At 38.5% G+C, this 21,570-nt stretch overlaps 1 protein-coding gene across 1 annotated transcript in view; it reads right to left on the reverse strand.

The window, feature by feature from the left end:
- The window catches only part of PIGN (phosphatidylinositol glycan anchor biosynthesis class N), a 1,169,967-nt gene that overhangs the window by 412,465 nt on the left and 735,932 nt on the right, over window positions 1-21,570 (reverse strand). Inside the window, exon 19 of the mRNA XM_053714623.1 lies at window positions 15,304-15,403. Within this exon, the coding sequence (XP_053570598.1) occupies window positions 15,304-15,403 (100 nt within the window). The remainder of the gene's footprint in view (window positions 1-15,303; window positions 15,404-21,570) is intronic.

Below are 21,570 nucleotides of genomic sequence, written 5' to 3' on the forward strand. Positions count from 1 at the left end.
GGATCAAGTACCTGCCCTCTGGATCTCTGTGTGTCTGGGTAAGTTGGAACGGCACATCAGAGCTAATAATAATACCCACCCCATTCTTTTTCCTGGGGCCGGAGGCGAAAAAAGCAGTAGGATAATGCTGACTAAACCAACGGGGTTCATGGCCTGAAGCGAAGTGTGTCTCTTGCAAGTAAACAATGTCTCCCCCGTGCCTATGTAAATCTCTTAGAACCATAGAGCGTTTAGTTGGGCTCTTCAGGCCTTTTACATTTATAGAGATCAATTCAATGGGTCGTGACTTTACACGTGGGCTTGCCATCTTATTGGGGAAAGAGAGAAAAAAAGAAAAAGGGGGAGGGGAAAAGAATAGGAGGGGAAAGAAATAGAGAAGAGGGAGGGAAAAGGACCGGGTTTAAAGAAGAAAGTTCAAGGTTAGAAAAGAGAAAAGAAAAGAAAAAAGCGACTTAAGTCGTGGAATAGTATATGTAAGTAGGATAAAACCTATGTTGTAAACAGTATACGTTAGTACAAGACTAAATTGTATGATACATAGGTGTATACAACTTCAAAAAATAAATAACAATAACAAAAAGTACCAAAGCAGGGGTAGTGCTCCCTGCCTTCTTACACTCGATATCTTCTTTTTTTAAAAAAAACATAAAACAGTAAACAAGTACATTTGTGGATTGCATATTTCTTAATTCTCTCTCCAAGGGTATAGGAGAAAGCCCACACTCAAACCACACAGAGCGAGGGATAAAAACCTGGTATAAGAACTTATATATTATATTGAACATCATATAAATTACATCACTATACTTTTGTTACTATCTAGAAGCTCATCTAGCAGTCTAGGCCGTTTGTAGGCTATATCCATATATCATTTTTAGTTATAATATAATTGTTTTATCTATATATGAGGCCTAAGGTAATATGAGTGCAGAGGATAACCCTCTGTCAAGCTTCTCCTGATAAGCTATCTAAATAGCTACATAAACTTGGGTTGGTGACGGACTCCCTATAAAACAAAAAGAAAGGGAAATCTCTATCCATAATTAATGGGCATAGGAATTACCCCACTATACTGTTGCCATTATCTAGGGGCTCATCTAGCAGTCTGGGCCGTTTGTAAGCTGTATCCGTGTATCATTTTTAGTTATATTATAGTTGTTTTATCTATATATGTATATGAGGCCTGTGGTAGTGTGAATACAGAGGCTAGCACCCTGTCAAGCCTCTCCTGACAAACTATCCAAATAGCCACATAAACCTGAGTCGGTGACAGACTCCCTATAAAACCAAAAGAAAAGGAAATCTCCAAACATATTCATAACCCATTTTTTAATTACAGTGAACTTAAACTTATCTGAATCGACCCTCAGTGTCCAATTAGTAGACTTCTGTCCATTTGCACAATGCAATAACTAGGCGACTCAAAGTGCCTCAAAAGATTGTTACCACAATGTTCTCCCAGTTCAACTTGGGAGATGCTGGATGCCATTGGGGTCTTCATCTGCTGGGCCCTCAGGGGCCACAGGAGCCTTCTCAGGAAGCCTAATATTAAGGCCTAAAGCTTGATTGAAGGATGGTAGGTCAGCTGGAGTTTTAAGGACATGCGTGACATTGTTCTTAGTAAAAATGAGGCTAGTTGGGAAACCCCACCTGTATGGGATCTTTTTGGCCTTCAGCGTGGATGTAACAAACCTAAAATCCCTTCTCTTTTGGAGAGTAGTCGGCTCAAATCTGAGTAAACCTGCAGCGCCACTCCTCTGAATTTGATCTGCTGTTTGCTTCTAGCCAATCTTAATACATCTTCTTTTTCTTTGAAAGAGAGTAATTTTAAGACAATGTCTCTAGGAGGGGCCCTACTTGGGGGTTTAGGGCGTAGTGCTCTGTGAGCTCTTTCTATTTGGATCTCAGGGCCAGAGACCTCATTCCTGAGATATTTAACAAAATCTTGAATATACGCTTGAATTGCAGGAGGTTCTACCGTCTCAGGAACACCTCTCAGTCTGAGGTTGTTCCTCCTACTGCGATTTTCAAGATCCTCAATACGCTCTAACAATGTATGTACAGTACCCTCTTGTGCTTGTAAAAAACTGGCTTGATGCTGAAGGTCAGAGCTAAGGGCCTCATGCTTTTCTTCTACCTGAGTTACTCTGTAATCCACAGCTGCAATATCTCTCTTTAACTCGTTGAACATAGATTTGAAGTCTCTCATGGCTTCTTTTATATCCTCTTTTGAGGAGAGGAGCCTGATATCATCTTTGGTTACACAGTTCAGATGGGTGGCCATAGTTTCAGTATTATGGACTTGTGCTGTAGTTGCTTTCAGATGTGTCTCTGGTTTTCCTATTGTTGCTGTGGGTTCATTGGCTATTAGATAATTTTCCATTATGGAAGATTGGGTATTTTTAGGTAATTTAGCGTTTCTTTTACTAGACATCACATACACATGAGCAACTTGTCCTCTATGGGGTAAAATGCAATTAACTGTTTATTTATATTTTTCTTTTTGTCTCTATTTTTTTTCCTCTTTCCTTTTTTTTCCTTTTTCATCCTGCTAATCAAATAGCAGAAATCTCTCAGCAAAAGTGTTCACAAAAGCAAAGGTGGACAGTATTATGTGTAAAGTCAGATACCTCTCTCACACCTAGGCCGGATATGTGTGGGCCTCACCAGCCAGGAACATATAGTTTAACTGTACAGCTGCAGTCAAAATCCCCCTTCTATATTATCTCCAGTAAGCCAAAGTCAGTGGTATTCTATATTTGCCTCAGTGGGTGACTCCAGCAATACAGTACTCACACCCGTATAGCGGCCTATAGAGTCCCAGAGCAATTAGTCAAGTGTGAGCGTTATAAGGCACTGAGTATTACCTCTACGTAGCAATCTATCACAACTATCCAGAACGACTGGGAGACAAAGTGGCTGGGATCCGGCAACACCCGAACAACTGAAACACCTTACCAGTAAAGTTCTGCAAGTGGTGAGCCATCTAGCAACGTGATCCCTCCTACTGTGTATAGGCTATTTACCACGGCCCGATCAGGACCAAGGCCTCCGTGTCCAAACGGACTGCTCCTCTTTCAGAACAGGATCTCGCCGCCCCGGGGGTGACAGTCAGATGGGTAGCTTCTATCCTCAACGGAATGTGTGCGATCACACTTAGAACAGCTGCCGGGCTTCACGCCACGTGTACAAGGATTGAGTGCGGTAAGTGCACAGAGCCCCGGTGCTGCACGGGCCGCCTCCGCTCCACACTTTATAGCACAGGACCCCGGAACACCCAGATCGGCTCCTTGTTTGGCAGATTATGCGTTTACTTAGGGGTATATGCACCTAGATGATGAACGATGCTCCTCAGCTGGATTGGGCCCAATTTCAGTGCCGCGTATCACCAGTGCCCTCAAATCAATCTTCCTTCAAGCCTCCGGAACTTAAAAAGTATCCCATGTAAGGGAGTGTAGGTTAAGGCATTAGTAAATGCAATTTATAGCCTGAGATTATAGTAAGCATGTACTTGTTTAAGTGTAATGTTAACAGGGACATCAGAGCTTTATTAGAAAGCAGCCATTTCCATCCGTGGCTAGGCTCTGCCCCAATAGAGTCTGTAATTTTAAACAATTTTCCAATTTACTTCAATTAACAAAGTTGCTTCTTTATCTTGGTAACCTTTGTTGTAGAGTGGGTTCAGGAACAGCAATTGCATACCAGGAGCTAGCTGAGCACATCTGAGCAGCCAATGACAAGAGGTATATTTGTAACCAGCACTTACCAGCTAGATCCTAGCAGTGAATTGATGCTACCAAGGCTTCCTAGGCATGCTCTGCAACAAAGGATACCAAGAAAACAAAGCAATTTTGATAACAGAAGGCAACTCAAAAGTTGAATAAACTGCATGCTCTATCTGAATCGTGAAAGTTTCATGTTGACTTTACTGTTCCATTCAAATAAAGTTGGGTGACTTTGTTGGCCTCCACATTTACAGATTAAACCCCCCCCCCACAATAACACTAATCATCAAACAAACATGCTTAGAATATAATGTATGTTTAATAACAACACATTCGTGTTAAAAAAAAAAAAAGCCATGCCCTAATATAAAAGATAATATATGACCCACACTAAAAGGCAATTACTTTTATTTGAGGTGAATTTCTTCAGCAGTTTAACATATCTGTTACTAAGAAACAAAATTATGATACCGTAATATAATAGCCACAAAGTTTGTTGTTTTTAATGATGGTACAGCAAATAAGGAATATTGGTAGTTAACCAATTCTTATAGATCTGTATTAGCATACAAAAATATTAAACTTGCAGGATGTGCCAGGAGGTTTGATTTATTTTCATTAAAGCATTGTTAGTTAATTGTTTTATATGGAAATATTGTGATTTCTAAATGTCAGCCATATCATAGCAGCATAGTAATATAATTACATAGTGACACAGGCTGAAAAAAGACTCAAGTCCATCAAGTTCAACCTTTCACACATTCTTCTGCTAACCAAAATGAAGACAAAAAAAATCAATCTGAAGCAAATTCCAATTGTGCCTCAAAGAAAAAAAAAAACATACTTGACTACAAATAAGCAATCCAATTTTAGTATTGGATTATTATTTTTTTTGTAACATTTACTGAATTGTGCAAAAATACTAACTATGTTCCCAGCTCATCAGCAGCTTCATTGTATCTGGCTGATGATGAAGTCATCCATTTATAAAAACAATCTACCTATCCCGGAGAGTCTGATTTCTTACAAGATTGAATTACCAGTTCTGGAGACTTGGAATATCAATGGCACTCCTAGGTTGTTTTTTGCATAATTAGGGATATGCAATACTTTAATGAAATAAAACAATGGTTAATAAATGTCCAAGCTGTTATGTTATCAGAACAAATATTGGCATGATGCTGAAAGAACCGGAGACTTGAGTAGAAACTGCACTGATTTCCAGAAAATTCCTCTTTAGAAAAGACACCTTATGAGACAATCTTCATTATATTTTAAATGTATGCCAGACCTTATCCTGACTAAGCAATTTGACATCTGTTAAGTCAATCTCTCATACACCACCAGTTGAGAGACAACCCTATTTTGGCAGGGACTGTGTTTCTAAACTCATGGATTTCCTGATTGTGCTTGCCAGGGGCTCCAGTACTGTGATTGGTGCACATGGACTCAGGTATGTAAAAATGTAAATCTGGCACGTAAATGGTATAAGGTTTGCAGTAAATGGTATATGGTTTGCAGTCCTATTGAGCTGAGAAAGTTAAATTCAAATTAAATCATGTGAAACCATGTGACAATCATAACCTTCAGAGTTGTCACCATCCAACCACAGTAATCCACTGTAGATGTAAACATAAAACTTTAAATTACCTGCATAACTTTAAAAGCCTTAGAAATGATACTAAGCAACTTGTCTTCTTATTGAACTACAAATCAAAGCTCTTACGGACTTGAATTAACTTGGAAACATGAAAGGCCAACTAACATAATTAACTAATTATTTTACCAGAATATAATCAAGAAGTGGCCGAAAAAATGCCTTCAGCTCAGATTGTTTGCTTAAGATGCTACAAATACAGTAAAAATAATTATTTGAGCTGTGGCTAAAGAAGTCAGAAACTAAAAATAATCTGACTAAAAACATACAAATTAGCATTATTTAAAATGGTAGTCATGAACTGACCAGGTTCGAGGACAAGAATTACTGACCAATAGGACTATATCCTGAATTAAGGAACCTCTATTATATTTATGTTTCAAGTCCAAAATGAAACAAAACCCAAAAAAAATTTCACAATACGTTGTCAACCTTTCCTCATTAAGGTTAGGGTCCTGGTAGCATAGAAAATGACAGATACACTGCCCTTAACAAAGGAAGTACAGTTACTATTGTGGTAACTAGCAAAAGCCACATCATATATCATGTCTAGGACATATTATCTCAATATATTCAAGAAAGTTGCTAAAACCCCTGCCATTTTCAGAAAGCACCAATGTGTAATGTCTATCACCAGGATTTAACCTAAGTTTCCAGATTTTCAGTATGCTGCTGTCTTGGCTGCCATTTTAGCCTTCAAGCCACAAGATGGCTTTGGTTTGCCTGAGCATTCTTGGAGTCCTGTTGCCTGCAGCTGCTTGCTCTGCAGCTCCACCTGCAGGTAATTACAACAATCAGCTTGCTATAAAAGGCAGAGGGGGGTATTTATCAAGCTGTCAACTGTGATGCATTCGCCGGCACCAATATGCTCGCCTAACATCGCGGCCACATATCTGAATACGATCTCCATATTTATAAAAAAAATATGCCAAAAAGATGCGCACCAAGTACAGGGCAATGAATATCAGACTGTTGTTAACTAGCAGTCATCGATCTCATGTCTATTCGGCTTTTTACCAACTTTATTTATACCCTTTCACTAAGCGCCTCCACTATACTAAAATGTTTAACCCCTATCCCGCCGCTCCCTGACCCCGTCGCAACCTAAATCAAGTTATTAACTATCTATCTATTGGGTTCTTGTAAAGCGCGGCTATTCACCCGTAAGGGTCTCAAGGCGCTGAGGGTTGCAGTTCAGTCGAAGAGCCAGGTCTTGAGGTCCTTTCTGAACTTAGTTAGGGCGGTAGCTTGTCTGAGGTGCAGCGGGAGGGTGTTCCAAGTCTTGGCTGCCAGGTGAGAGAAGGGTCTGCCTCCCGCTGTGGTTTTCCTGATGCGGGGGATGACTGTGAGTGCTTGGTCAGCCGATCGAAGTTGTCTGGCAGGGGCGTAGAAGGTAACGCGGTGGTTCAAGTATTCGGGACTGATGTTGTGGAGGGCCTTGAATGCCTGGGTGAGAAGCTTGAAGGTTATTCTTTTGTTGATGGGGAGCCAGTGCAGGTCCCGCAGGTGTTTGGTGATGTGGCATTGACGAGGGATGTCAAGGACTAGTCTGGCTGAGGCGTTCTGGATGCGCTGTAGTCTCTTTTGGAGCTTGATGGTGGTGCCGGCGTAGAGTGCATTACCATAGTCCAGTCGGCTGCTGACGAGGGCATGAGTGACAGTCTTCCTGGTCTCGGTTGGGATCCATTTGAAGATCTTTTGCAGCAGGTGAAGTGTGTGGAAGCATGCAGAAGAGATGGCGTTGATTTGCCGGTCCATGGAGAGTGATGAGTCCAGGATGACGCCTAGATTTCGTGCATGGTTGGTGTGGGTTGGAGGGTGTTAACCCCTATCCCGCCACTCCCGGACCACACCGCAACCTAAATAAAGTTATTAACCCCTATCCCGCCTCTCCTGAGCCTCACCGCAACCTAAAAAAAAATGTATTAACCTCTAAACCTCTGGCCTCCCAGATCACTACCACTAACTAAACCTATTAACCCCTAAACCGCCAACCCCCCACATCGCCATAAACTAAATTACTAAAAACTTTAAATTAAAATTGCAACATCCTTATCTTCAAATAAATTTAAACTTACCTGTAGAATTAAAAGAAACTATATTAAACTATTAATTAACCTATCCTAACTATTATACTACAATTAAATTAAACTAGCAATTAAATGAACTAGATTACATATTAAAAAAAATCTAACCCTACTAAAATTATTTAAATCTACTATTAAACCTCATTACTAATGACTAAATTACCAAAAAAAAAACGCTAATTTACAAAAAATAAAAAACACAAAATTACGAAATAAAACAAACCACATTATCAAAAATAAAAAATAATTATACCTAATCTAATAGCCCTATCAAAATAAAAAAGCCCCCCCCCCCCCCAAATAAGAAAAAACCCTAGCCTACAATAAATTACCAATGGCCCTTAAAAGGGCCTTTTGTGGGGCATTGCCCCAAAGAAATCAGCTCTTTTACCTCTAAAAAAAAATATACAAACACCTCCCAACAGTAAAACCCACCACTCAACCAACCAACCAACCAACCCCCCTGAAAAGGGCATTTGTATGGGCAGTGCCCTTAAAAGTGCATTTAGCTCTTTTACTGCCCAGACCCTAATCTAAAAATAAAACCCACCCAAAAAAACTTAAATAAACCTAACAGTAACCCCTGACGATCCACTTACAGTTATTGAAGTCCCGCTTGAAGGATCCATCCAGCCGGCAAGAAGTCTTCATCTGGGCGGCCTCTTCCATCTTCATCCAGCCGGCAAAGTCCTCATCCAGGCGGCAAGAAGTCTTCATCCAGACGGCATCTTTTATCTTCATCCATTCGGAGCGGATGATCTTGATAAAGCCGTGTATCGGTGAAACGCGTTGATGGTGTACCTTTATAAAAGAAAATCGCATACAGAAGGATTATATTCAATTATAAGGGACTACTTTATCATCCACAAACTCTGCACAGAGTAAGGATTTTCTTCACAGATTACGAATCAATATGCCTGAAATTCCTCCTGACTTGGTGTAAGGATCAGGTGACACGGACCAAACAGACCACATTGGAGAAGCAGTGAGTGGGCTACGCAGATTTTACGAGACTCCACAGACACCCGTGCTGAAGCTCTGTTCATACTATAAGGAAGAAGTAAATAACTAAAGAGCAACATCAAGCAAGAGGTAGACACTTTAATAAGGGGTGTAAGAGTCCGGATGCAGTGTGCTAGCATACAGCTATCAGCTGTATACAAAGTCTTACATGAACTTTTAACATGAATTCCAAGTACACTCTTATAAAGGTATTTTAAAACATCTCACCTACTACTTGAATTAAGCTTAAAGAGTTAAAAGTACCACAACACTAAAGGGACACTTTTAAACTTTCTATGAAAAAGGATAAAATCCTAAGTGCTGGACTTTTTAATTAAAACCATTGTTATTCAGTTACTATTCCAACGATTTAACTGATACAGGTGGTTTTATTTTGCAAAAGGAGAATTCTCAAAAGGAGCCTTTTCAAGCGCTTTGAGACTGATTGTATTTGTAATATTTTGTATATTTTTTGTATTTTTGTATTTGATTGAATATAGTACAATCAAACTAAAGAAATGACCGGTCATATTATGTAAATTTTAAAGAGAATTTTTAGGAGCAATACAATCATAAGATTGTTATAAATATTTATTAAACTGTTTTTTGGTATTTCGATATCCTTTGTTGAAGATTTTGTTTTATGTAAGCACATGCAACACATTTTAATTCAACTATTTTTTTATATTAAAGTCAGCCTTTGTTGAAAATTCTATTATTTTTTATAGTTATCCTTTGTTAAAGATTTTGTTTCATGCAAGCACAAAATAAGATATTATAGTTATCCTTTGTTGAAGATTTTGTTTTTATGAAACCACAAATAACAAATTTTTTTCAACTATTTTTTGAAATCATAGTTATCCTTTGTCGAAAATGCAACAATTTTTGATAACATAGTTATTCTTTGTATATTCTGTGAATTCTTGCACATGTTCAGTAGGAAAAAGATATATAAAAAGACTGCACATTTTGTTAATGGAAGTAAATTGGAAATTTGTTTAAAATTGCATGCTGTATCTGAACAATGAAAGTTTAATTTTGACTTGAGTGTCCCTTTAACCCGATTGTCTTGGGTTTAACTGCTTTTGTGTACTACCTGGCCTAAAGAGAGTAAATTACACAAGCCTTAACGTGGTACTTCAGAGCAAACTCAGGGATATATGATACAATGTGAAATTAGAGCTGTAGCTAACTCAACATTCTAGGAGGATATGGCTTATAGCAGAAGCATTTAATACCTGTATAGATCAAAGGTATAGTAGCTACAATGCGGTTATGTAGAAAAGTACATCCCTCAGCAGTGTTCTCAAAAGGCCCTCTTTCATGTGTTCCTTTTAGGAAGCTACAATGGAGGATATAGTGTAATGCATAAGTGAGTCTAACGAGTGCAACAAGCATACATAGAATAGAAGTCACAAGAGATATAAAGACACACACTAGTAGGTAACTGCAGTGTAGAAATTATAAGAAATGCTTTCTCAAAAATAATGTGACTATATATTCCGTAGATATGATGGTTCAAAAACCCCACTTAGCTCTGTCATAGTGTCTTACCCCCTCTGGTAGCGATGCCGCAAACAGGGAAAAAAGCCCGGACTCCCCACGCGCACTACTGCCCTGTAAGTCTGACAGGAAGATGGCAGATAGCGTGCCTAAGGATCAGTAAAGCTGGAAACTTAACCCTTACTCTTCCAGAACACCTCTGGAGTGTGCTCTGTCCTGCGCGCCTAAACGAAAAAACCCAGCACCTTCTTAGCGCTCTTACCACCTTCAGTCAGAGTGAGGAGCACTAAAAATAGGGCCGCTATTAGGAGCTGCAGATTAAAAAGGGCCGGTTCAGAAGAGACTGCTTGATTCTGTTTGTCACTGGTTCACTAGACAGGAATCAGTGTTCTTGGAGATAAAGCATTAAGATCTGCAGCCTTGCTCACTGAGTTATATGGCTGATCTTAAAAAACACAAAGAAGGAGAACATATTGTACTTAGCCAGCAACAGTCCCCTCCACTGATCTTACCCTAATGGAGTCCTCAGAATACAGTAGAAAGCCCATCCTTTGATGTAACTAACAATGGAGGATATACTGAGGGAGTACATCATCATGGCCAAGCAAAAGGAGGCTAAAGGAACTTCACAGGGACACCTGTGGCAGGCACGTGATCACAACTCCACAGAGGAGATCTACATTGCACAGCCAGTACTCTCCTGTGTCACTCTCTTCCAGGAATTATCCATTGAGGGACAATTTGGGATTAATATCCCTGAAATTCCTCCTTGCCCTCTCCTTGATGAGGCAAAGAACTACTGGGAGGTAAAGGGATATTTAAAGCTTTTTTGCGGCGTGTATTTGCCTGCTGGTGGCTAGGTGTTGAATTCCCACAAGTAAGGATTTTCATGGACTATCACCACCTTAGAAAGAAATATAAATTCTCTGTATAAATATCTTTATAGATTTCCATACAGGGCTACAAAAAATAAACAAGAAAGTTGAATGTAGGAATTGTATATACTGTCTAAGCTAGGATCATTCTTCAAAAGGGAGGTCCAATACAATAGGAAAAAGGATATACCACTTTCTGTTGTATTAAAAACATTTTGTACAGTAAAAAAGCTTTTAAAAAAATATTAATATAGGTAATGAAGACTTCACTGTGTAGTATAAACGGTATTAATCCAGCACTATCAAATTAAGATCCGTAGCCCAAAATATAATCTTAAAAACAAACCTGCAGAGGGTTTGACTCATTACAGTATGGACTATATTTGTTTTTTGCTGTTAAGAAGACAATACAGTAAGATTTTTTTAAGCTCACAATTTGGGTTATGGGTGTTTATTTGCTTTTGCCCAATGAACATGGTTTGGTCTCTAACAAAGTGAAGTCTCCATTATCCCTATTAATATGTTTTTAATTTATTTAGTGTAGATTGTATATTAAAGCAGCCTTAACTTTATCCCAGTGAAACAGGATTTTGAGGAAAAGAGACAAACTTTTCATGTTGGTTTAAAACTCTCAGGAATTGAGTTAATTTCACTTTAAAAAACATATTTACTTTAAAACTATCGGCCAGATTACGAGTTTTGCGTTAAGAGCTATGCGGAGCTAACGAGCAGTTTTTTCTCACCACTCACTTACCTGCAGCGCTGGTATTACAGGTTTCTCCAAACCCAGCATTAAGAGGCAAGAAGTGAGCGTTGAGCAAAATTGACCTCCATAACGCACTCCAATACCAGCACTGCTTAAGTCAGCGGTGAGCTGGTTGTACGTGCTCGTGCACGATTTCCCCATACGAATCAACGGGGAGAGCCAGCTGAGAAAAAGTCTAACACCTGCAAAAAAGCAGCGTAAAACTCAGTAATGCAGCCCCATTGATTCCTATGGGGAAATAAAAGTAATGTTTACACCTAACACCCTAACATGAACCCCGAGTCTAAACACCCCTAATCTTACACTTATAAACCCCTAATCTGCCGCCCCTGACATCGTCGCCACCTTCATTATATTTATTAACCCCTAATCTACCGCTCCAGACATTGCCGCCAGCTACATTATACATATTAACCCCTAATCTGCAGCCCCCAACATCGACGACACCTACATTATATTTATTAACCCCTAATCTCCCTCCCCCAATGTCGCTGCAACCTACCTACCTACATTTATTAACCCCTAATCTGCCGCCCCCAACGTCACCGCCACTATAATAAACATATTAACCCCAAAAACCGCCGCACTCCCGCCTCGCAAACATTAGTTAAATATTATTAAATCCTAATCTGCCATCCCTAACATCGCCGCCACCTACCTACATTTATTAACCCCTAATCTGCCGCCCCCAACGTCGCCGCCACTATACTAAATGTATTAACCCCTAAACCTAAGTCTAACCCTAACACCCCCTAACTTAAATATAATTACAATAAATCTAAATAAAATTACTATTATTACCTAAATAATTCCTATTTAAAACTAAATACTTACCTGTAAAATAAACCCTAAGCTAGCTACAATTTAACTAATAGTTACATTGTAGCTATCTTAGGGTTTATTTATATTTTACAGGCAAGTTTGTATTTATTTTAACTAGGTAGAATAGTTACTAAATAATTATTAACTATTTATAAACTACCTAGCTAAAATAAATACAAATTTATCTGTAAAATAAAACCTAACCTAAGTTACCCTAACACCTAACACTGCACTACAATTAAATAAATGAGCTAACTTAAATACAATTACATAAATTAAATACAATTAGCTAAAGTACAAAAAAACAAACACTAAATTACAGAAAATAATAAACAAATTACAAGATATTTAAACTAATTACACCTAATCTAATAGCCCTATAAAAAAAACAACAACAAAAAACACAAAACCCTAGCCTAAACTAAACTATCAATAGCCCTTAAAAGGGCCTTTTGCGGGGCATTGCCCCAAAGTAATCAGCTCTTTTACCTGTAAAAAAAAATACAAACAACCCCCCAACAGTAAAACCCACCACCCACACACCCAACCCCCCAAATAAAAGCCTAACTAAAAAAAAACTAAGCTCCCCATTGCCCTGAAAAGGGTATTTGGATGGGCATTGCCCTTAAAAGGGCAGTTAGCTCTTTTGCGGCCCAAAGCCCTAACCTAAAAATAAAACCCACCCAATACACCCTTAAAAAAACCTAAACACTAACCCCCTGAAGATCGACCTACTGTTCTGAAGATCGGAAATCCATCCTCAAGGAAGCGGCAGAGGTCTTCATCCAACCGGGCCGAAGTCCTCAATGAAGCCGGGAGAAGTCTTCATCCAAGCCGGGCGTAGTGGTCCTCCAGACGGCATCTTCTATCTTCATCCATCCGACGCGGAGCGGCTCCATCTTCAAGACATCCGACGCAGAGCATCCTCTTCATCCGGAGTCTTCTTACTGAATGAAGGTTCCTTTAAATGACGTCATCCAAGATGGCGTCCCTTAGATTCCGATTGGCTGATAGAATTCCATCAGCCAATCGGAATTAAGGTTGAAAAAATCCTATTGGCTGATGCAATCAGCCAATAGGATTGAAGTTCAATCTTATTGGCTGATCCAATCAGCCAATAGGATTGAGCTTGCATTCTATTGGCTGTTCCAATCAATTTTTTTACCTTAATTCCGATTGGCTGATAGAATTCTATCAGCCAATCGGAATCTAAGGGACGCCATCTTGGATGATTTAGTTAATTATAGTAATTTTCTTTAGATTTATTTAAATTATATTTAAGTTAGGGGGTGTTAGGGTTAGAATTAGATTTAGGGGTTAAAACATTTAATATAGTGGCGGCGACGTTGGGGACGGCAGATTAGGGGTTAATAATATTTAACTAGTGTTTGTGAGGTGGGAGTGTGGTGGTTTAGGGGTTAATATGTTTATTATAGTGGCGGCGATGTCCGGAGCGGCAGATTAGGGGTTAAAATTTGTATTATAGTGTTTGCGATGCGGGAGGGCCTCGGTTTAGGGGTTAATAGGTAGTTTATAGGTGTTAGTGTACTTTTTAGCACTTTAGTTATGAGTTTTATGCTACGGCATTGTACCATAAAACTCCTAACTATTGACTTTAGAATGTGTAACGGATCTTAGAGGTAGAGGGTGTACCGCTCACTTTTTGGCCTCCCAGGACAGACTTGTAATACCGGCGCTATGGAAGTCCCATAGAAAAAAGGGTTTACGTAAGTCGCTTTGCGGTAAGACCAAAGAAGTGTGCGGTGCCCCTAAACCTGCAAGACTCATAATAGCAGCGGTAGTGAAAAAGCAGCGTTAGGGACCTGTTAACGCTGCTTTTTCAGCTTAACGCACAACTCGTAATCTAGCCGTATGACTTTAAAAACTTACTGCAACTTTAAAATCTTATGCTTCTTCCTTCTCACAAAAGGTTGGGAAAGAAGAATCCCGAGAGGAACCAAAAGTCACAACAGAATCACAGTAACCAGAAGAACCATAAGTAAGTGTCTTTGGCCAAAAATCTTGTTTTATCTTACCTTATATATCCTAGCCATGCAAACCATTATCCCTGGATGAGTTATCTCTCAGTTTATAATCCTCCACAGGGACAAATGAAGGACATAGGGCCTGATGTTTAAAACCTTGTCGGTATGGAGAGAAATCACGCAAAATGTTTGAGATTTTTTTTAGACCTTGTATTGTTATTTTAGGAGTCTCTGTCACACATAAATAAAACTACATAGAAACATAAACATGTAAATTTTACATTTTTAAGGGCCTCGTTGTACTAACGAATATCTCGTCTGAGCGGCCCATTTTTGGGTCAGCACCTGGGTAGCGCTAAATGTAGCCAACAATCATCAAGTGCTACCCAGGGTTCTGAATAAAAAATGGGTGGGCTCCTAAGCTTACATTATTGCTTTTTAAAATAAAAATATCATGATTCAGAAAGAGCATGCAATTTTATACTACTTTCAAATTTACTTCTAATATCTAATTTGCTACATTCTCTTGAGATGCTTTGTTAAAAAGCATATATAAATAGGCTCAGTAGCTGCTGGTTGGTGGCTGCACATAGATGCCTCATGTCATTGGCTCACTCATGTGTATTATTATTTCTTTAACAAATGATACCTAAAGAATTAAGCAAATTAGATAATATAAGTAAATTGGAATGTTGTTTAAAATTGTATTCTCTATCTGAACCATGAAAAAAAATGTTGGGTTTTTATGTCCCTTTAAGAGGATCTGAAAATAGTATGCTATATTTATCTGCATTAATGTAACAAGTAGAAACATTCAAGACACTCCTGGAGCCAAATAACTTTAATAGCAGTTGGTTCTAACGAAGTAGTTGTGTGCTCACCTGAAAGATGTGCACTGCTAAATCTCTTTCTTCTTTCTTTTTCAACAAAATCACAAGGCAGACTGATGACATAAGAACTGCTAGCAGACCAGCAGCAAGGCTTAAAAACAAAACAAAACAAAAAACATTAAAACCTCAATTAAAAATCTAGTTTCATTAACATATTTTTCACCTCATCAGTATGTGTCATTTTTTGTTCTTCTAAGCCCTAAAAACCTTATTTCATTACTGTTATAAAGCTATGTATTCCAAGATGGATAACTGTGCACAAGAATAATCACTGCCAAACAGTATAGGTAAGGGGCAAAAAGAAGTGATAAGGTAATGATACAATTGTGTCCAGGGTGCTTGTAAAACTATCCTGACTTTTATGATATGTAAAAAAAAGTCTACTTTTAGATGTATGCAGAGGATCAATGGTGGAGAAATGTATCAGGGCACTGGAAGTAGAGTGAACTGTCTACATTCATAGTATTTGTCTAGAAAGCCCAATGATTAAATGAAACCCAAAATTTTAAAACTTTTCTGAATCAGTGCCAAATTCACATTGAATTGCCTAGCTAAGTAACCAGGTTTTTAATCTAACACACACACATGTATGTGTGTATGTGTATATATATATATATATATATATATATATAAACATATATATATATATATATATATATATATATACACACACATATGTACACACACTGCATATACACAGAGAGAAGCGAACTCTCAGGAATGAACAACCAGCTCAATAACTTGTTAGCTTGTTCCACTTGGATACACACACCTATATATATATAATTCAGCCAGGAAGTGCACTCTCACGTAATAGATTACCAGGGTGCAGGCAAAATAGTTTCCAAATCTCAAAAAAGGATCACACTCTCTGGTCTTTAGGTGAATCAAACAAGATTTAATGTGACGTTGACTCTCCCCTTCCTCAGACAAAGGCCTCTAGTTATCAAGCCGTCAACCTCAAATACGCTGGAATTCCGCAGCGTATATGTGGCGAGGCTGATTCGCCTAAGTTATCAAGCCCTACACACCAACAAAAGTAGAATTTAGTGACGTAAGCTTCGATCCGCCGGAGTCAGTCCGACACAGATCGATTCTTACGTCAATACAGATGTTCCGCACACAAGTTCGGCACAATCTGACTACTTTTGCTAGTTATCAAAAAACTAGCAGGTACGCTCGGCACTTTTCCGGCCCAGCATACCTGGTTTTCAATCCGCCGCCTCCAGGAATCAATGGGAGTCTGGCCATAGCAAAAGTTCATGTTCGCTGCTGCCAGATATCCCATTGATTCCTATGGGAGATGTCTACACCTAACACCCTAACATGTACCCTGAGTCTAAACACCCCTAATCACTCCCCCCCCTACACCGCCGCAACTAAATAAATGTATTACCCCCTAAACCGCCGCTCCCGGAGCCGACCGCCACTCTAATAAACTGATTAACCCCTAAACCGCCGCTCCTGGACCCCACTATTTAATAGCTACCTAAATAAAATAAAGAGAAATTTACCTGTAAAATAAAAACTAACCTAAGTTACAATTACACCTAACACTACACTATACTTAAATAAATTAATCCTATTTAAAACTAAATACTTACCTGTAAAATAAACCCTAAGATAGCTACAATATAATTAATAATTACATTGTAGCTATTTTAGGATTTATATTTATTTTACAGGTAACTTTGTATTTATTTTAGCTAGTTAGAATAGTTATTAAATAGTTATTAACTTAATTATATTATTTAATAACTACCTAGCTAAAAGAAATACAAAATTACCTGTAAAATAAATCCTAAACTAAGATACAATTAAACCTAACACTACACTATCATTAAATTAATAAAATAAATTACCTACAAATAACTACAATTAAATACAATTAAATAAACTAACTAAAGTACAAAAATAAAAAACTAAGTTACAAAAAATAAAAAAAATAAGTTACAAACATTTAAAAAATATTACAACAATTTTAAGCTACTTACACCTAATCTAAGCCCCCTAATAAAATAACAAAGCCCCCCAAAATAAAAAAAATGCCCTACCCTATTCTACATTAAAAAGTTAACAGCTCTATTACCTTACCAGCCCTTAAAAGGGCCTTTTGCGGGGCTATGCCCAAAAGAATTCAGCTCTTTTGCCTGTAAAAAAAAAATACAACCCCCCCAACATTAAAACCCACCACCCACATACCCCTAATCTAACCCAAACCCCCCTTAAATAAACCTAACTCTACCCCCCTGAAGATCATCCTACCTTTAGCCGTCTTAAGCCAGCTGACCACCGATGGAACAGAAGAAGAGAGCCGCAGCGGCCAAAGTCTTCATCCAAGGGGCGCTGAAGAAGTCTTCCATCCGATTGAAGTCATCATCCAAGGGGCGCTGAAGAAGTCTTCCATCCGACTGAAGTCATCATCCAGGCGGCGTCTTCAATCTTCATCCATCCGGAGCGGAGCGGAGCCATCTTCAGACGAGCCGACGCGGAGCCATCTTCTTCCATCGACGACTGAACAACGAATGACGGTTCCTTTAAGTGACGTCATCCAAGATGGCGTCCCTCGAATTCCGATTGGCTGATAGGATTCTATCAGCCAATCGGAATTAAGGTAGGAAAAATATGATTGGCTGATTAAATCAGCCAATCTGATTTAAGTACAATCGGATTGGCTGATCCAATCAGCCAATCAGATTGAGCTCGCATTCTATTGGCTGATAGGAATATTTTTTGTACTTTAGTTAGTTTATTTAATTGTATTTAATTGTAGTTATTTGTAGGTAATTTATTTTCTTAATTTAATGAAAGTGTAGTGTTAGGTTTAATTGTAACTTAGTTTAGGATTTATTTTACAGGTAATTTTGTATTTCTTTTAGCTAGGTAGTTATTAAATAGTTAATAACTATTTAATAACTATTTTAACTAGCTAAAATAAATACAAAGATGCCTGTAAAATAAATATAAATCCTAAAATAGCTACAATGTAATTATTAATTACATTGTAGCTATCTTAGGGTTTATTTTACAGGTAAGTATTTAGTTTTAAATAGGAATAATTTATTTAATGATAGTGTAGTGTTAGGTGTAATTGTAACTTAGGTTAGTTTTTATTTTACAGGTAAATTTTCTTTATTTTAACTAGGTAGCTATTAAATAGTTAATAACTATTTAATAGCTATTGTACCTAGTTAAAATAAATTGATATTTGCCTGTAAAATAAAAATAAATCCTAAGATAGCTACAATATGATTATTATTTATATTGTAGCTATATTAGGGTTTATTTTAAAGGTATTTAGTTTGAAATAGGATTAATTTAGTTAATAAGAGTTATAATATTTAGATGTATTTAATTAATATTTAAGTTAGGGGGGTGTTAGGGTTAGACTTAGGTTTAGGGGTTAATAATTTTATTATAGTTGCGGCGGTGTGGGGGGGTGATAGGGGTTAATAAATTTATTATAGGTGACAACGGTGTAGGGGGGCAGATTAGGGGTTAATATGTTTAATATAGGTGGCGGCGAGTCCGGGAGCGGCGATTTAGGGGTTAAACAATTTATTTAGTTGCGGCGGGGTACGGGATCGGCAGGATAGGGGTTAATAAATTTATTATAGATGGCGGCGGTATAGGGGGGGCAGGATAGGGGTTAATAGGTATTATGTAGGTGGCGGCAGGGTCCGGGTGCGGCGGTTTAGGGGTTAATCAGTTTATTAGAGTGGCGGTGGGCTCCGGGAGCGGCGGTTTAGGGGTTAATACATTTATTATAGTTGCGGCGGGGTCAAGGAGTGGCGGTTTAGGGGTTAATAACTTTATTTTGTTGCAAAGGGCTCCGGTATAGGGGGTAGAACATTGTAGTTTAGTGTGGGTGCTTAGTGACAGCTTATCAATAAAGCTGTCAAAAAGCCGAAGAGCAGCGAGATCGGATGAGTGATAACTATAACAGTCCGCTGCTCATCGCCCCGTACTTGGTGCAAGGCTTTTTGACAGCTTTTTTGATAACTTTGGAGATATTTTTCAGGTCCGCGGCGGCGATGGTAGGCGAGCTTAGGCGGGCGTATTGGGCCGGCGATGGCAGGTAAGTAGACACGTTGATAACTAGGCCTCAAAGTATCAATGTGAAAAAAACAATTTATGTAAGAACTTACCTGATAAATTCATTTCTTTCATATTAGCAAGAGTCCATCAGCTAGTGACGTATGGGATATACATTCCTACCAGGAGGGGCAAAGTTTCCCAAACCTCAAAATGCCTATAAATACATCCCTCACCACACCCACAAATCAGTTTAACGAATAGCCAAGAAGTGGGGTGATAAGAAAAAAGTGGGAAAGCATAAAAAATAAGGAATTGGAATAATTGTGCTTTATACAAAAAAATCATAACCACCACAAAAAAGGGTTGGCCTCATGGACTCTTGCTAATATGAAAGAAATGAATTTATCAGGTAAGTTCTTACATAAATTATGTTTTCTTTCATGTAATTAGCAAGAGTCCATGAGCTAGTGACGTATGGGATAATGACTACCCAAGATGTGGATCTTTCCACGCAAGAGTCACTAGAGAGGGAGGGATAAAATAAAGACAGCCAATTCCGCTGAAAAATAATCCACACCCAAAATAAAGTTTAAATGAAAAAAACTGATAATATAAGCAGAAGATTCAAACTGAAACAGCTGCCTGAAGTACTTTTCTACCAAAAACAGCTTCAGAAGAAGAAAACACATCAAAATGGTAGAATTTAGTAAAAGTATGCAAAGAAGACCAAGTTGCTGCTTTGCAAATCTGATCAACTGAAGCTTCATTCCTAAACGCCCAGGAAGTAGAAACTGACCTAGTAGAATGAGCTGTAATCCTTTGAGGCGGAGTTTTACCCGACTCAACATAAGCATGATGAATTAAAGATTTCAACCAAGATGCCAAAGAAATGGCAGAGGCCTTCTGACCTTTCCTAGAACCGGAAAAGATAACAAATAGACTAGAAGTCTTTCGGAAATTCTTAGTAGCTTCAAAATAATATTTCAAAGCTCTAACTACATCCAAAGAATGCAATGATCTCTCCTTAGAATTCTTAGGATTAGGACACAATGAAGGAACCACAATTTCTCTACTAATGTTGTTAGAATTCACAACCTTAGGTAAAAATTTAAAAGAAGTTCACAACACCGCCTTATCCTGATGAAAAATCAGAAAAGGAGACTCACAAGAAAGAGCAGATAATTCAGAAACTCGTCTGGCAGAAGAGATGGCCAAAAGGAACAAAACTTTCCAAGAAAGTAATTTGATGTCCAACGAATGCATAGGTTCAAACGGAGGAGCTTGAAGAGCCCCCAGAACCAAATTCAAACTCCAAGGAGGAGAAATTGACTTAATGACAGGTTTTATACGAACCAAAGCTTGTACAAAACAATGAATATCAGGAAGATTAGCAATCTTTCTGTGAAAAAGAACAGAAAGAGCAGAGATTTGTCCTTTCAAGGAACTTGCAGACAAACCTTTATCCAAACCATCCTGAAGAAACTGTAAAATTCTCGGAATTCTAAAAGAATGCCAGGAAAAATGATGAGAAAAACACCAAGAAATATAAGTCTTCCAGACTCTATAATATATCTCCCTAGATACAGATTTACGAGCCTGTAACATAGTATTAATCACAGAGTCAGAGAAACCTCTTTGACTAAGAATCAAGCGTTCAATCTCCATACCTTTAAATTTAAGGATTTGAGATCCTGATGGAAAAAAGGACCTTGCGACAAAAGGTCTGGTCTTAACGGAAGAGTCCACGGTTGGCAAGAGACCATCCGGACAAGATCCGCATACCAAAACCTGTGAGGCCATGCTGGAGCTACCAGCAGAACAAATGAGCATTCCTTCAGAATCTTGGAGATTACTCTTGGAAGAAGAACTAGAGGCAGAAAGATACCTGGGAAGTTTCTTGTTTAGATGAGAGGCCATCAGATCTATTTCTGGAAGTCCCTACATTTGAACAATCTGAAGAAATACCTCTGGGTGAAGAGACCATTCGCCCGGATGTAACGTTTGGCGGCTGAGATAATCCGCTTCCCAATTGTCTATACCTGGGATATGAACCGCAGAAACTAGACAGGAGCTGGATTCCGCCCATACCAGAATTCGAGATACTTCTTTCATAGCCAGAGGACTGTGAGTCCCTCCTTGATGATTGATGTATGCCACAGTTGTGACATTGTCTGTCTGAAAACAAATGAACGATTCTCTCTTTAGAAGAGGCCATGACTG

The sequence above is a fragment of the Bombina bombina genome, chromosome 5, assembly GCF_027579735.1.
Source record: "Bombina bombina isolate aBomBom1 chromosome 5, aBomBom1.pri, whole genome shotgun sequence".
Taxonomy (NCBI): domain Eukaryota; kingdom Metazoa; phylum Chordata; class Amphibia; order Anura; family Bombinatoridae; genus Bombina; species Bombina bombina.